At 36.5% G+C, this 16,122-nt stretch overlaps 1 protein-coding gene across 7 annotated transcripts in view; it reads left to right on the top strand.

The window, feature by feature from the left end:
* LOC6045174 overlaps nucleotides 1-15,167 on the top strand; it is a 72,137-nt gene extending 56,970 nt beyond the window's left edge. For all 7 annotated transcript variants that reach the window (XM_038259498.1, XM_038259497.1, XM_038259496.1 and 4 more), the window contains 3 exons: nucleotides 5,334-5,878; nucleotides 12,134-13,315; nucleotides 13,382-15,167. In XM_038259498.1, the coding sequence (XP_038115426.1) occupies nucleotides 5,334-5,878; nucleotides 12,134-13,315; nucleotides 13,382-14,240 (2,586 nt within the window). In that variant the 3' untranslated portion in view covers nucleotides 14,241-15,167. The remainder of the gene's footprint in view (nucleotides 1-5,333; nucleotides 5,879-12,133; nucleotides 13,316-13,381) is intronic.
* Nucleotides 15,168-16,122: the final 955 nt, after the last annotated feature.

Raw genomic sequence — 16,122 nt, 5'->3', positions numbered from 1 at the left:
CTATCTACTATCTGGAGAAATTTCTTTTGTTAATTAAATTTTCGCTGTCTTTTTCATTTCTACAGACATCTCCCATATTTTTTTTTAATTTTAATTTTTGGAGATTTAAATTTTGTAAATAGTATTTTTTTGAAGTTGTAGCTATTTTCAATTGAAAAATTATCTATTAAATGGTTGAGAAAATTCTTTTCTGCTTTCTTTTTGAATATTTTGATCCATTCTTTTGTTGCTGAGATGCAGGCCAAGAAAAATATTTTAAAATTGTGTATTTTGTGTGACAATTTGAAGGAAATGTCTGATCTTTAACGGTGCACATCAACCAGAGCTGTAGCACCCAGATTATTGTTACAGAAATTTTAGTATCTTCAAAACTACGGAAACTGTCGATTTGATTTTTTATTCATCCCCTAACCTACTATTTCCAAAATGATTTACAACAAAATTGGTCAAATTTTATAATCAAATTATTTCAGGATTGGGTCCGTAAGTTCAACAATTTTGGAATAAGAATACAACAACTTCCTTGGTTGCTGTGCACCCTTAAATTTAGAGAGATATTTACTGTAATGTTGTTTTCGTACCATGAGATCCATAATTTCCACTTACAAAAAATCCTAATTTTTATTTTATGCAAAACTAATATTTTAGCAAAAAAAGGTCGAATTGAAAATATCCAAATCATGAAACATAAGATTATTTTTACCAACATGGTAGTAAATGGTAGTTGGCACAATATACAAATTTGAAACAAATATTTGTAGAAAAAAAAACAAAAAAATCCAAAAAACGGTGCACTTTACTTCAAATTGATAAAATTTTTAAACGTATGCAAATTATAGATTTATCATTCAAATATTTTTTAAACATTTTCTGATTGGTCAAAAACAATTCGCCCGTAATTCATTGCATCTTAAGCATGGTTGTTATTTTTTTTCTCTCAAATATTTTGCTTGGGACAAATGGCCTCCATTGCAGGGATTGTCCTCGGGACTCCCTGAGACCGCTGGTGGTACCCCCAGGTGTACATGTCCCCAGGTTGAGAATCGCTGGTAGAGAAAACATTTCGCTTTATTAAAAAAAATCGCCAAGTAAAAATACAATAGGATACAACAGAAAAAAACATCCATAACCAAGAAGAATGAGTCTATTACACAAATTCAAACATAGTTTTCGCAAATTCTTCATTTAGAATAACAGGAATAAAATTCTAATTGAGAAAAGAACATATTGAACTCATTAAAGAGGCTTTTGTCAAATTTTTACTAAACTTAAAATATTTTCCCGGTTTGTCAGTCGAATTCCCGAATTTTTCCCGGTTTTCTCCCGGTGGATAAAAATCCCGGTTTTTTCCCGGTTTTCCCGGTTTTTTTCCCGAGGTGGCCACCCTGTGCTTACTCCTAACTCGCATGAGGTCTGTGAATTGTGTTAATTGTTGATCCTTTCAGGCTTTATTAAAAATTATGATTAGGGTAAATTCTCGTATGTTTGGCAGGTTAAGCACTCGCTCCTAACCCCATCCAATTGGCTGATTTTAACTACAGTCCAGACTCGATTATCCGAAGGCCTTGGCAAAATTTAATTTTAGATAATCCAAACTTTGGATAATCGAATCACGAAAAAAATATTTTTTTTTGTTGTCTTATTTTTGATTGTTGAGCTTTAGTATGACCCTTAAACTACTCTAAGGTGACTTAGAATTTTAAATCCAAGATGACGGCCAAAAAAAATCGAGTAGCAGAACTAGAAACTTGATATTTAAAGTAAAAAAAAAATACGAAAAAAAAACATTTTTTTGTTTGTGATTCCCTTATCCGATGTTCCAAACAAACCTTCGGATAATCGAGGCTTCGGATAATCGAGTTTGGATTGTTTTTAATCGACTTATTTTGTAATTGTATTGAAATATTTATTACTCGATTTCAGTTGAAAACGCGTTTAATGAGCTGTAATTGAACGTCAAAGTGTTGATATGGCAACATAAGAGGCACGCTGGAATTAGATGCTGTTCCTCTATCGCTGGTTAAAATATCATAAATTAATAACATTCAGAGCAAAAGCTACATGAGTTTACGTGAATATTACATGAATAAATGAAAGTTGCTAGTATTAAAAATTGAGGTGAAAAGTCACCGATTGTGTTTGGACACTCAATATTATTTTGAACTAAATGAATGTACATGGAAACTAAAACCTGAATAAATATAAATTTAAGAATAAAACATAACTAAATTCATCTTTTTATCGAGCAATACAGCCCAGACTCAATAATTCGAAGCCTCGATTATCCGAAGTTGGTTTTTATCATCGAATTTGAGTTCTGTGACCCCATTTTAGTCAGATTTGAGTGGTTTTGTTACATAATGAAATTCATTTTCTCAATATGTTATCACCGCCATCTTGGTTTTAAAATTTCCAAACCACTTCAGAGCATTTGATAATGAATGGATTATCTAAAATTGAATTTTTTCGAGGATTTTGGATAATCACGTCTGGACTGCATAGCCATTAAATAAATCTTATGGTTGGATATGTTTCAGATGACCAAAATGACAAAAACACAAATTGGCTTTGCCAATCTTTTGAAAACAAGATCCAAATTAAGTGGTTAAAGACCATTGGAAAAGTCAGGTTTGTTCAGAATTTTGAATTTTTGGATGGAAAGTCCAAAAATTTCATTTTTTGAAAATGAAAATCTGTTCGGATATTGTAACCTGGATATTGGGCGCTATTTTGTTGTCACTCAGAAAAATTATTTTTCCCTGTTTGTTTTCTCTTGAAGGCTTTATTGGACCAATCCTCAGTGCCTTACGAAGCAAACTTATGATATTTTTGAAAAAAAACCGCTTCTGGCAAAAAATAAAAAAATTAAAAAGGCACCACAAACTTGAAAACGGTGTACAACATTAAATGTTTTGCAAATAAATGTTGATTTCAAATATTATTACCTCTAGAAATAATTTTAAGTTTTAAACACATTTTTGTCAATGTTTTCGAAAAATTGGAAAATAAACTATAGTTTTTTGGTCATCAAAAACATATAAAAAATGAGAATGTTTATTTTTTTCTTTTGCGCAATTCAATGTTTTCTGTTAGTGAAATTTAAAAATGAGTAATTGCCACTTCCGTCTACTTCTTAAATGCAAAATAATTTTGGAGTGACTATTTATTCCTTATTGAAGACATCGAATTGATTAAAAAAATCCGTTTTGAAGATTCAGATTGTTGTTTATTTCATAATTATTTTTTTTGTATGGATATCCAAAATTGTATGGAGACTTTTATCGACAAACTAATCATGCAAAGTTCCTTCTTTGGGCATAGAGAAAGTACCCACAAAGTTTCCGTCAAATTGACAAAAATATAGAAAAAAAAAAAATCCAGCAACATTTTGCTTATTTTGTACAAACCACAACCTAATGCTAAATTTTCATTATTTCGTATGAATGGCCTTTACCACAGCGTTTTGCCTTCCTCACGTTACTGAGGAAAGGCTATAAAATCACTCGAAAAATGAACTTCTCAATTAGGCCTCGTAGACCCACCTTCACGTATACCTATCGACTCAGAATAACATTCTGAGCAAATGTCTGTGTGTGTGGTTGGATGTTGATCAAAAAATTGTCACTCGATTATCTCGACATTGGCTGAACCGATTTTGTCCGTTTTGGCGTCATTCGATCCGTCTTGGGGTCCCATAAGTCGCTATTAAAAATTATGCAGTTTAGTTAAGGCAGATGCAAATATTTAAAAAAGTTTTTGTCCCTCGGCCCTGGCCGAGATCAAGGGGGGGGGGGGGGCAAAAAAAAAATATAAAAATTTAAATAACAAGCCATAATCTTCACATTTAAATGAAAAAAGTGTTTTAAAATGCATTTTACATTAGTTCAGTTGTTTTGCAATTATTAGTTTTCAAAAAATCTAAGATCTGACAAAAACAAAAATTGTATCGAAAAAAAAGATTTTGCATCGAAAATTTTCAAAAAATCTTAAGATTTTTTAATAAACCCAAACATGCTAAAATTGATTTTAAACGCAGGAGAATGTATTTTAATTTGATTTCAGCTAGTTGCCCTTGAATTTTCATTGAAATTTTGAAGTTTATTGTAAAAATATTTTTTGCCCCCTGATTTTTCGGGCCAATTTTGAAGGGGGGGGGTGACAAAAACTTTTAAAATTATTTGTACCAGCCTAAGTACTTTAAAAGTTATGCTCAAAAAACGATTTTAACAAAAGTCCGGAAGATTGTAAAAAGGGTGGTTTTTGTAAGAAACCCCGTCGTGCTATACATTTTTAAGAAAGGTATTTAAAAGATCTTTTCAACGCGTTCAAGAAATTGGTGATCTGACAAATCTATCAACAGTTATAAGCACTTAAGTGTTATTTACGTACTTTTTCGTGGCCGGATCTCAGATATTTTTATGAAAACGTTGTCCGGATCTATCATGCGACCTATCGTAAGATGGGTATTCAAAAGACCTTTCAAATGCGTCCAAAACATTGAAGATCTGACAACCCTATCAAAAAATATAAGCACTTAAGTGTTATTTACGCACTTTTTGCATTTTGGAATGCACCCTTTAAATGTGAGGAAGGCGCTAACCACCTAAGGGTGGATTAAGTAACGTTTTTTTTTAACTTTAGTAGCCAAATCATTAAAACCGATCCATTTCGTGCCCACCACGCTAAATTGCATAACTCCTAAAATTTGCAACGTCTTTGATGAAGCTCTTCAAATTACTTTCGGTTCACCGCAACTTGTACTTCTCGTTTGTTTTTTTCTTCTTGTTCGATTGTATGGCTGCAATTCGCGTCGCAAATTATGCCGCAGTCGCGCGCCGTATGAAAAAAAAGGTGACGTGCACTACACTATTCGCAAAACAAGCCCCGATTTGTGTGAGCTCTTGTAGTCTAATGCGGGAGAAACCATCCTGCGGGTCTTGGTACCTGAAGCAAGCGCATTTTGTGGCCTGGCACGTGCTATAAATAAACGCTGCTTATGATACACACGTTTTGCGAAGGAAAACTATTTCAGGAAAATCAACTTTATGCTGTTTTGTTCACTATTCACTCAGAATAATCGATGTTGTTGTACTCACCTTAGTAATTGCGTCACAGCGCTACCTGTGGGCATGATTCAAGGTTTCGACCACGCGTATTACGTCAACCGCAAATCCTTAGCCACACGGAGCCGACCGGCATTCGTACGCTTTCCTGTCCCCGAAAAAAAAAATCCTTTAATTCAATTATGCAATTCACTTTCACCCTACTCGCCCAACCAATATCTAGTTGTTACTTTCACTCACCTCCACTTTCGTCTCTTTCTTTTTCTCCAGCCGGAGGAGTGGCCCGCCAACCCGGACGACTTCATGGACCTGTTCCAGCTGGACACGAACCTGCTGTTCAGCGAGTCCAGCAACGGTGGCTCGCCGGACGCCGGCATGAACGACATCTCGTCCAGCTTGATCAGCAACCTGCAGAACGGATTCAGCAGCAGCAGCTCGTACGCAACGGGCGAGCTCGGCATGATGGCCAACCTGGGTCTGCCCGAGCAGGCCATGTCGCCGCTTTCGTCGCTCAGCTCGGACCAGGAGTTCCACGGCTTTCCGGGCAGCTCGGCCGGCTCGCTGGAGGACGACGGCGAGGACGAGTTTATGGGCGATGCGTCGCCGGAGATGGCCGCAGCCGTTGTGCCGGCGGTCGCGGTAGAACAGCCGGCGGTGACGACCATCAAGATGGACCTGCTGGAAGACGACGGGATGGCCGAGTTTAACGAGTTTGAGAGGTGTGTTGCCGAGCAGCAACAGCAGCAGCAGCTGCTGCAAGGCGCGCTATCGTCGGCCGCGTCCGACAGTGGGCTGTCGAGCGATAACTTGGACTTGTGAGTAGCGATTTTATTTCTTTACTTATTGCTTGGGAAATTAATTCATTACTTTTAATTGTGACATTGACAAGATTTTCATTTATTTTCAAAAAAAAAATTAAAACTGTAAGACTTGTCTCAAGAATCATATTTGAAAAAATAAATAAATAAAATTAAAATACATATGAGTCATTCGTAAAAATTCGAGACAGAAAATTGGACGTAAAATCGTTTGACGTGGTCTTTCTAAAAAAAATGTTTTTAGCGCATGTTTTGCAAATTCAAACTTTTTGTTTAATTTCTACATTGAGCGCATAAGTTAGTTAAAGTTTATCCTCGTGTTTCTGAGAAAAATTTAAAACAGTTTCCCAATTTCGTTCAATTTTTAGTTTCATTAAACGGTAGCGGTTCCAAAAACACTCAAAAATCAAATAAATGAAAATTGTTTTGTGGACCTTTTTATTAATCATCAACCATCAACATTATTATTGTACAGTCATCCCTCATATTCGGAACAGTTTACAGATCGGCCAATGTTCAAAAAATCATAGCAAATCGATCATTGAACTTAATGATTCGCTTTTACCTTCATTTGAAAGCTTTTCTTGCGATCTTTCGAATGCTGTATCGAACATCTGCAAATTTTAACTTGTATATGAAGTTTTTGAAGAATTACTTTGACCCTTGAAATCCACAAATTCGGAACACTTTTTTCTTACGAATGTAAACAAACTTTGGATCTCTACAGGAGTACATATGTATTACCAAATAATGACTTCTCACACTGAAACCAATGAAACTCAAGCTTAGTGATGTTTTACACATGGTTTGATAACTTTTTTTGTGAAAATATCAGTTAAATTCAGGTGTTCCACAACAGTGGGAGGCACAATAACATCCCACAATTATGAAACAGGCCATTTGGAGGCAGTGTTTTGCTGCTCTAGACAAAAAATCTTGGAATGATGTTTTTTGTTCAAAAAGTACTACTTTTAACTAGTGGAATAGCAAGAGGATGTCCAAATAAAAGTCCTAAAAATAGTAGGATCGACAGAAAAAATACGTTTGGCATGCTATTGACAAATTATCGTAAAAGTGTTTCGAATTTGTGGGTGTTCCGAATATGTGGGATGACTGTATTACCAAAATTAAAAAAAAAAACTACAGATAAAGACAGATATGAACGTAAACTAAAAATAGGTTCCCTGGCGGAACCGGGAATATGCCTAAATATGTAGTTATTCTTGGAATATTGTTTAACCTAACAGGGCTTGAAACGACCACTGCAAGTGATTTCCTAAAATTTGATTGTGCTTTCAGTCAGCATTCATTATCGGCAACGATATTTGAATGCTCACACAAAGCGACTTGCATGATCGACATAACTCAGCGACCGTCAATGAACGCACACGAAGTTGAAACAAACAAAACCGAGCTCAACACTCAAGCCGGAGCCGCATGCTCTTTCTCTCTCTTTCTCGCTCGTGTTATACTGCGTGGTGACAGCAATCGTTTGAATGCAGTCATTAGGAAGGTGATCGGAAATAATTTCTTTTGAGACTGTGTGAGTGACTTTGCGTCTGGCTACATGAATATCAAAACTCAGAATTTTCAAAATGAATCTCATTTATGATACAATTCTTCGATCTTTCATATAAGCGTGGGAACGAGTTGATGTTTAGAAAGACCATTGTTTTATTAGAATTTCAAATTGTACTTTTTTCTACTTCCAATTCGAGTTTAACTTTTTTATCAAAATTGGGAATATTTTTTCTATTAAAAGATGTTTATTTATTAGATAAGCAGGTTTCAAACCTTCACTCCATTTAAATAAAAACACGGCGTGATTCCTGGACAACCTTATGAAGAAAAAATAGTCATCGCTGCTTTCAAATTTGCCTTATAGGAAATTTTCTCAGCTTTCCAATGCTTCTAAGAGCGAAATGTTTCATCGAGAAATTTCGGAGATATCTATTATTTAAGCTTTTTGTTAAAAATTCCATAATTGTTTTTTTGAATATGTTTAAAAACTGATCAAGAAACTTGTCAAATGATGTGCTTTATGTGTCATTTACTCACCAAAATGGGCAAAATTTGACCAGAAACAACGTTGTTGAAGGTTGCAAATCACTAATTATTTTGAAAATTTAGCTTTAACATTTGTTTTTGATATGTGGTATTGATTAGGAAATTAAAACCATAAAACCATAACTTAACATAATTTCAACGAGAATACATACAATTTCACATTCCTTAAGCGTACAAATATCACCAGTGTGCTTTAATTTAGCTGATGCAATTAAAATTTTAACAGGTTTAAGCTTATTAAGGTTATTATTGGATTTTTTAAATTCTTTAATCAAATGTTAAACATGGATACAAAACATGTTTTATAATCAAAATTTAACTAGAAATTTCTGTTGCAAGCTTCAGGAGAAATATTCTCCATGAGTATGAAATGATTTTTCTTTGTTTTTTTGTATTTATGAAATGATAAAGAATCAGCAATATTATAGCAATCTTATTAATCCAATATTTTTTTAAAGCGTTTTTCAAATAACGTGATTTTTGTTCAAATAGTTTGGACTGGATTGTTTTTTTTTGTAAAAATATTGAAAATAATATTTTATAATTGCTTAAACGTAAAATAGGCTTGTGAAACGGTGTTGAACATTCTGATTTAAAAACATACGAATTCAATTGGGACTTCTAAATACATTTTCAACAGTATAACATTTCATAAAACTTTGTCTTTATTATTATATTTTTGTCTTCATCATTACTCTGAAAATATGATTTATAAAGTTTGCCACATACCATTTACATTATAAAACTTTTTTGTATCTATTAATCTGTTTAATGTTAGGTTAAAGAATTATAATATTTTTGCATATGAGATTCAATAATACCCATAACAATCTTAAACCTGGTAAAATGTCGATTGCATCAGCTAAATTAAAGCATGTTGGTGATATTTGTATGCAAAACATTTGTTTCATTTCATTCATTTCTGTTGAAATTATGATTAACTCTGGTTTAAATTTCTTCAAAATCCCAAAACTCAGTTAAAACTAAATATTCAAAATGTGTAGCAATTTGCAACCTTCTAGAAAGTTAATTCTTATCAAATTATGCTCATTTTGATGTGTAAATGACGCATAAAGCACATCATTTGACAAGTTTCCTGATCAGTTCTTAAAAATGTTTAAATAAATGATTAAGAAATTCTAAACAAAAAACTTAAAACATGCATTTCCAGGGGCGCCGACTCTGGGGGGGCACGGTACTTTTTGCCCCCCTTAAAATTGGGCAGGGGGGGCAGCCCATACATTGTGCCCCCCCAATGATTTTAGAAGAAAAATATTCTTATTTTAAATATTACAAAAAAAAAATCACAGAAATAATTGAAAATAATATTTAAAACTGAATTGGAATTGGATAGAATTCTTGTAAGCGAATCTGTAAAATAGTTCAAAAACATTTGTTGTTTTTTTAAATCGACAACGTTTCATCTATACTACTGCGCTCTCTTATGCTAACTAGGTAGGAAAACCAGCAAGCTTAGTATACAAGAGCAAACTTACGCAAACTCTTGTCAAAACAATCATCAAGTTTTCAGACGCAACATTCTGCGATTTGCCATTGTAGATCAGGATTTAGCGAAAATGAACTGAAACACTTTTCAAAATGGTCATTTGATGACAGCTTTACATTTAAAAAAATGCTGATAAATTCGATATTTTTTTGAGTAATTTTAGGTATTTTTTTCTTGATTTCTTTTTAAAAAATTGCAAATTTTTGGTCGTATCAAGTTGTCATAATGCTTTTTTGGATTTTATTAAAAACCGTTTGTGTATCTTTTTGGTTATTCTTAAATTCTTAAATTCTTAAATTATTAAATTCTTAAATTCTTAAATTCTTAAATTCTTAAATTCTTAAATTCTTAAATTCTTATATTCTTATATTCTTATATTCTTATATTCTTATATTCTTAAATTCTGAACAAATAAATTGATGTTAAATTTTCGATTTTTTTAAACATTGTTTTTTTTTGTAATTTCCAAATTTCTGATTTTTTAAATTTCTGAATTTCAACTTTTGATTTCTTAACATTTTTAAGCCATGAGTTTTTTTTTATCCCAAGGGTTTTTAAAACTTTTTTTAAATTTTGGAATATTTATTTTTTTCTGTTATTTTTTTCTAAATTGCAGAATTGAAAAAAATGTTGTTTTTTAATGGGCATTTTCCAATTTCTAAAGTTCTAAATTTTTGCTTTTTACTTTTGTTTTCATTTTTAGAATATTTGTGTTGTTGAATAAGTGGAAAATAAGTGAGAATATGCCAATTAGAAGGAATTCGCCTTCCAAACATATAAAAAATTCCCCCAATAAACATTCTCAATCACGTTTTAATAAATTATCTTTTTCAAAAAAAAATGGATTCCGGATGAAAAAAAACTCTTATCACATCGTAATATTCAAATTGGTAAAATTCGTGATATACAATAAACTTAAACATCAAATCGCCACTCTCACCTAACGATTTCGGAAAACAACCGTGCCCCCCAACATTTTGGACTAGTCGGCGCTTCTGCGCATTTCTCAAGATTTTCGACGAAACATTTCACTCTTTGAAGCATTGGAAAGGTGAGAAGATTTCCTATAAGATGAATTTGAAAGGAGCGATGACTATTTTTTCCTGAAAGGTTTGTTCTAGAAAACACGCCGTGATAAAAAACTGACCACTGACCAAAGAAGCGAGTTTCAATGTTGTCAACCTACAATGGGGACACATAGGGGAAAGTGGGGCAAGTGTAACAAGCTAAGGAAATGCTCGTTATAACCCCTTAAAAAGTTAAAAAATCTGTCGGATTTTATTATAATCATCTTATTCTAGGTCTTGACTAAGACTTTGTTAGAACAAGTTTTTAAAAAATCCTGTTTTTTAATGTAAAAAAATGATTTTAAAATTTTTGATTTTCCGTACGTTCTACTCAACTAGTGGGGCAAGACGAACAACCCGTTGGGGCAAGAGGAACAATGCATGAAAAAACATGTTAATTTGCTAACAATCGAACTGTTATCACTTAGATACATCAGATTAGAATGTATTTGAAAGGTTTCTTCCATTTTTAGATTAAATAATAATATTTTACTTTAAATTTTATCGTTTTTGCGAAAAAAAAAATTACATCGATGATAAATAGTAAATTTTCATAATATCACTATATTTTGTATGGACATTTTTTTAACAATTGTTTATCAGTTTTTAAGTACTTTCATGTATTTATTTCCCAATAAAATGTATTGTTGCAGCAATTCGTAATTTTTTCCATACTAAAAATCCATATGGTACACTTGCCCCACCTGAACAAGATTTTTTAAAAGCCCTCAACAAAAATAACCAAAAGTTAAATCATACTTTGTAATAAGTGCATGTCATTGGTAGGGACACTACTGATCAAGGAAAAATAACACTTTGATAAAATTAGCCTTAAAACGAACCCTAAGCCTTATTTTGTACTTTCCAAATATTATAAGAAAACAAAGGTTTTGAAAAAAACTTCATTAAATCTTATGCCCCGTGGCGTTTACGTCATTTTGGCGGTTATGTGGTAGTAGAACCAGCTAATTGCATTGCTAGCAACAATTCCTCATACTGGAAATAATCAAAATTGTAAAAATTACGGCCGTACGAGTGATTGTTCCTCTTGCCCCATATGGTCGTCTTGCCCCACCTTCCCCTATAAAGGAAGTCATTTTAGTATTGCTATTTTCAAAATGCAGTTTGTTGCATATGCATTGCTGGTGATCTTCTTCTACATAGGCACATAGACATTTGATCTCGTCATTGTACAGACCCGGTGGCGGCGACTGCACTCGCCGCGTCTTATGGTGGCGAAAGTATAAGAAACCACAAGTAGAGCGCAGCTCAGCGGACAGCGTACGCAGTCGAAAGAAGCTAAACGATCTACCACGATCACGATACTAGAGTGTGTACGATTGAGTACTGTATTTTACACACAGCGTTAGTCGTCCTCCAAATCGGAGCTGGCACGAGAAACAAAAACCGGCGAATCATTTCGACGCTGCGCGTCTGTTTTTAAACTTCCCGCACAAAGCGTAAACGTGACGATGGTTCAGGCCTAATATCTGGGTCAGGAACGACGACGCTTAAGTGAATGCTCGATATGAATCTCGCTGCAGCAATGCATCGTCACTACTTTAAATAGAACTTCAATCAGCTAATCAACCCTTTCTCTTTCCCTTGCAGTGGCACGGACTACGAAGCCCTCAGCCCGGCTGTGTCGTCGCCGGGGCCATCGATCAGCGAACGTGGCGGTCAAAACTCCCCGCCGCGATACATAAAGCAAGAACCGATCCAGAACCAGCAGATCATCGTCCAGCAGCCGCAAACGGTGACCGCCGTCATGTCCAAGGCGGGCAGCAAGGTCTACCAGACGGTCAAGACGGTCATCAGCAACGGTGCCCAGCAGCTCAAGAAGGCAGCTCCGACGACAGCCAAGGTGATTGTCGAGAAGGCCCAGCCGGACTTTGAGCCGACGGTGGCCACCAACATCACCGCCGGTGGAGGGTTGGTTTTGAGCAAGGATCAGCTGCAGACGACCCAGCTAGTCAACGGCAAGGAGGTCAAAATATACCGCGTTGCAACGGCCAAGGCCGGCCAAACGGTCGCGAACAATATGAATAAAAAAGTTACCCTTCAGCTGAAGAACGGTTCGATGACGACGGGCAAGTCCGGTGGGACCGTCTTCCTGAACAACAAGAACGTCGTGTTGACGTCTGGGGGTGCCGCCAACGGGGTGCGTAAAATCATTCGTGTCCAGCAGCAACAGCAGCAGAACGGTCGTTCCATTTTGGTGCCCGTTTCGATTCAGGACTTGCGAACCATCAAGATTGTCAACCCAGCGAACTTGAAGGCCAAGTCTGCCAACATCAAGCTGGCCGCCGCGAACCTGCTGCAGCAGTCCAAGCAAGGACTCATCCAGAAGAACGTCGTCCTCAGCAAGGAGCAGCTCGTGATGGACGATGGCGGCAGCGACACCGCGCCCAACTCGGACAACGAGAGTTTCGTCTTCGAGGACATTATGCAGCAGAGCAATTCGGTTATCGAGCAGGTCCAGAAGCAGCAGCATCATCACCACTCTCTGGTTAGCGATTCCGACGCCGAAGACCTGGACGACGACCTGGATGGGGACGACGGGATGAGCCTAAACGGCGGGAAGACCGCTTCCGGCGCCTACCAAAAGTTGGTTCTCACCGCGGAAGAGAAGCGCCTGCTTTCGAAGGAAGGAATTTCGCTGCCGACGAGCTACCCGCTAACCAAGCACGAAGAGCGCGAGCTGAAGCGAATTCGGCGAAAGATCCGCAACAAGATTTCCGCCCAGGACTCGCGCAAACGCAAGAAGGAGTACGTCGACGGGTTGGAAGAAAGGTTAGTTGTTTGTTGAGGGGGAGTTGCTTTGAGAATGATTACTAAAATTTTGTTTCATTTCTGCAGGGTCAAACAGTGCACCGAGGAGAACCAGACGCTGCTGAAGCGCATCAAGATCCTGCAAAGCCAGAACCACGATCTCATGAGCCAGATGAAGAAGATCCAGTCACTGCTGACCAAGGGCACCGGCAAGACGACACAACCGGCCACCTGTCTGATGGTGCTACTGCTGAGCATGGCCCTCGTTGCCGTCCCGAACCTGAAACTTGGCGGAACCCAGCAACAGCAGAACATCCAGGACTCGATCGAAATGGCCGAACTGCTGCAGGATGCCGCCACCGAGAAGACCCAGGTCCAGACGCCCCAGGCCCAAAGTCGGCGCTCGCTTCTGTTCGACACCAAGGAACAGCTCGGTGACGCACTGGTCGACGAAGAGATCAACTTCGATGAAATCATGGCCTTCAACGTCAACTCGCTGATCGCCAACGAGCACGATTACACGTCCGAGGAGGAACCGCCCAAGGCCAAAAAGGCCAAGACGCACTCCCTCGTTGAGTACGACGTGGACGATGACGTCTGGAACGGCAGCAGCAAGATGCGCATCAAGCTGGAAGCCGAAGAAACGCTGTTCAACCAGAAGGCGGCCCAGTTCCAGCGCGAGTTCGAGCAAACCGTTGCCAGCAGCGAACACAGCTCCGGGTTCAACATAAAATCCGAAGTGATCGTCGATCGCGATCTGCTGGAGTCGGTGAAAAATTCTCCCGAACTCTACTCGTCGACGGTTTTCGCCAAGGATGGCCACACGATTGAACTGTTGGCGGCCGCCGGAGGCCAACTCTCGTCGGACGTTGAGGAAGCAAACCAGAAGCTGAACGCCTCCCAACAAATCCAGCAACAAAACAACAAACGAAAGCTGCTGCTTTAAATTATTTGCATGCATGTTTATTTTCAAACCTTGGGCTGTTGATTCTATGTGTACATAAAACTTCATTTCCATAAGAGTAGTTGTAGGGAAAAACAAAAATTAAGAAATCAAGTTTATTTCTTAAGTTCTGCATGTGGTGTATTCAATTAAAGAATTGATGCATTTTTTTTAAAATAAAACTGTTGACACGTGTATCGTCCAAACTTTACATTTCAAGCGAAAAAAACAGCCACATTTAGTATTGAGACGTACTGGTATGAAATTGGAAATTTCCATCTCTAGTTAATATCTTTAGAATGAACACAAAATATAAAAATTATATCTGTTATACTTTATTGTTGCTTGTTTCCCACCCCCTTCTTTTTAAGTTTAAAAAAGTAATCAATTTTGTGCAATTTTATGTTTCTTCCTCCCCCAAACTGTATACTGTTAAAAGCAAACTCTAAACTGCTTCTTGTGCTAAGGTTAAAACACATTTTCTTGATCACCTACGTTACTTTAGTATCATCACACACTGTTAAGACAAGAATAAAAAAACGCACGGGGAATCAAATTTAAAGCTATATCTAAACTATAACGTTTAAATCTAATAATGATGAAGATGAGAGTAACTAATGTAAGGTAACTTTTTTTTTTGTTAATCAATAAACAAGTGCACACATTAGGCACCATCCATCAACACCCCCTCTCTCTTGCGGTAGCAGATCGATTCCTATTGAACTTGATGATTTCTCCCTGGTCCTGGCATGTTATTAAGCAAATTTATGTCCGATACAACGCAGAATACCGAGAAGCAAAATTTGATAAATGATGAAGTATGTAAGGCTACACTGTTTGTTGTAACAAGGCAGATAGAAAGATGTACACCCCACACACTATTATACAATAGCATTAAAATAATATATTCTATTGCTGTATAAAACAGTACGTGCCGAAGTGTTTTACTTTCGAATAAGATATCCGAAGTCCTCGATTCGCTTTATACCTCACCCCAGTTGGCCTCGGTTCAATTCCAGTCGTCTCCGGTTATCATTTTTTGAGACGAAACCGTTTTGAACTAGCCTTCAGTCTGATGGGGTAGTAAATATCGGTCCCGGTTCTGAGTTTAAAATTAGGTCGATAGGTCATTCCAGACGTAGGAGTCCTTCTCCCTGGAGTTGGAATCTACAAAAAAGTACCATCCCGGATGTGAGACAGTAACGTCGAATGGCCAAAATGACGAATGACAAATGGTCGAAAGATAGAAAAATCTCAATTTAAACTTTTTATAAAATCATTTCATATTTCATAGTTTATTAGTATTTTTTTGTACATTTTTGTGAGTTGATCAATGATCAGTTCTCTTTTTTTTATGACCTATACATGTTAGGGTACCAAAAGTTGCGTCTTTCAATTATGAAAATTTTGGTACCTAAACATGTTTCATGTCATCGCTGAAATTTTTGAGTTATCACAGTTTTAGTGAAAAAAGTTGATTTTTACCCGTTTTTGTCATTTTTCAGTTTTTGCGCGCGGCGCGTCGAAACCCCCAGTTTTTATGTTCAAAAAATCATATCTCCGAAACGTGTTAATGGATATTCGCAATTTTTTTATATGATATGTAAAATATTACAAGGAATCAGGGAAAAATATTTTCAGACATAGGCTCTTTGGTCCCGAGACCTTGAAATCGGCAAATGAAATTTTCATAGGACCTTTTCAAATATTCAGCTAGTTTTTTTTGGATCTCAACATATTTTTCCTTGAAAACCCAAATTATAACCTTTCTTTCGAATTGTGGCGCTCCAAAATTGGTTCAGCCGTTCCGGAGATATGATTTTTTTAAAAATGTGGTTTTTGCGAAAATCGACGAAAAACGCAATTTTTTGGATCACCCTATTTC

Source organism: Culex quinquefasciatus, chromosome 3 (genome assembly GCF_015732765.1).
Source record: "Culex quinquefasciatus strain JHB chromosome 3, VPISU_Cqui_1.0_pri_paternal, whole genome shotgun sequence".
Taxonomy (NCBI): domain Eukaryota; kingdom Metazoa; phylum Arthropoda; class Insecta; order Diptera; family Culicidae; genus Culex; species Culex quinquefasciatus.
The sequence above is the reverse complement of the archived record's forward strand: the minus strand, read 5'-3'. Positions and strand labels throughout refer to the sequence as shown.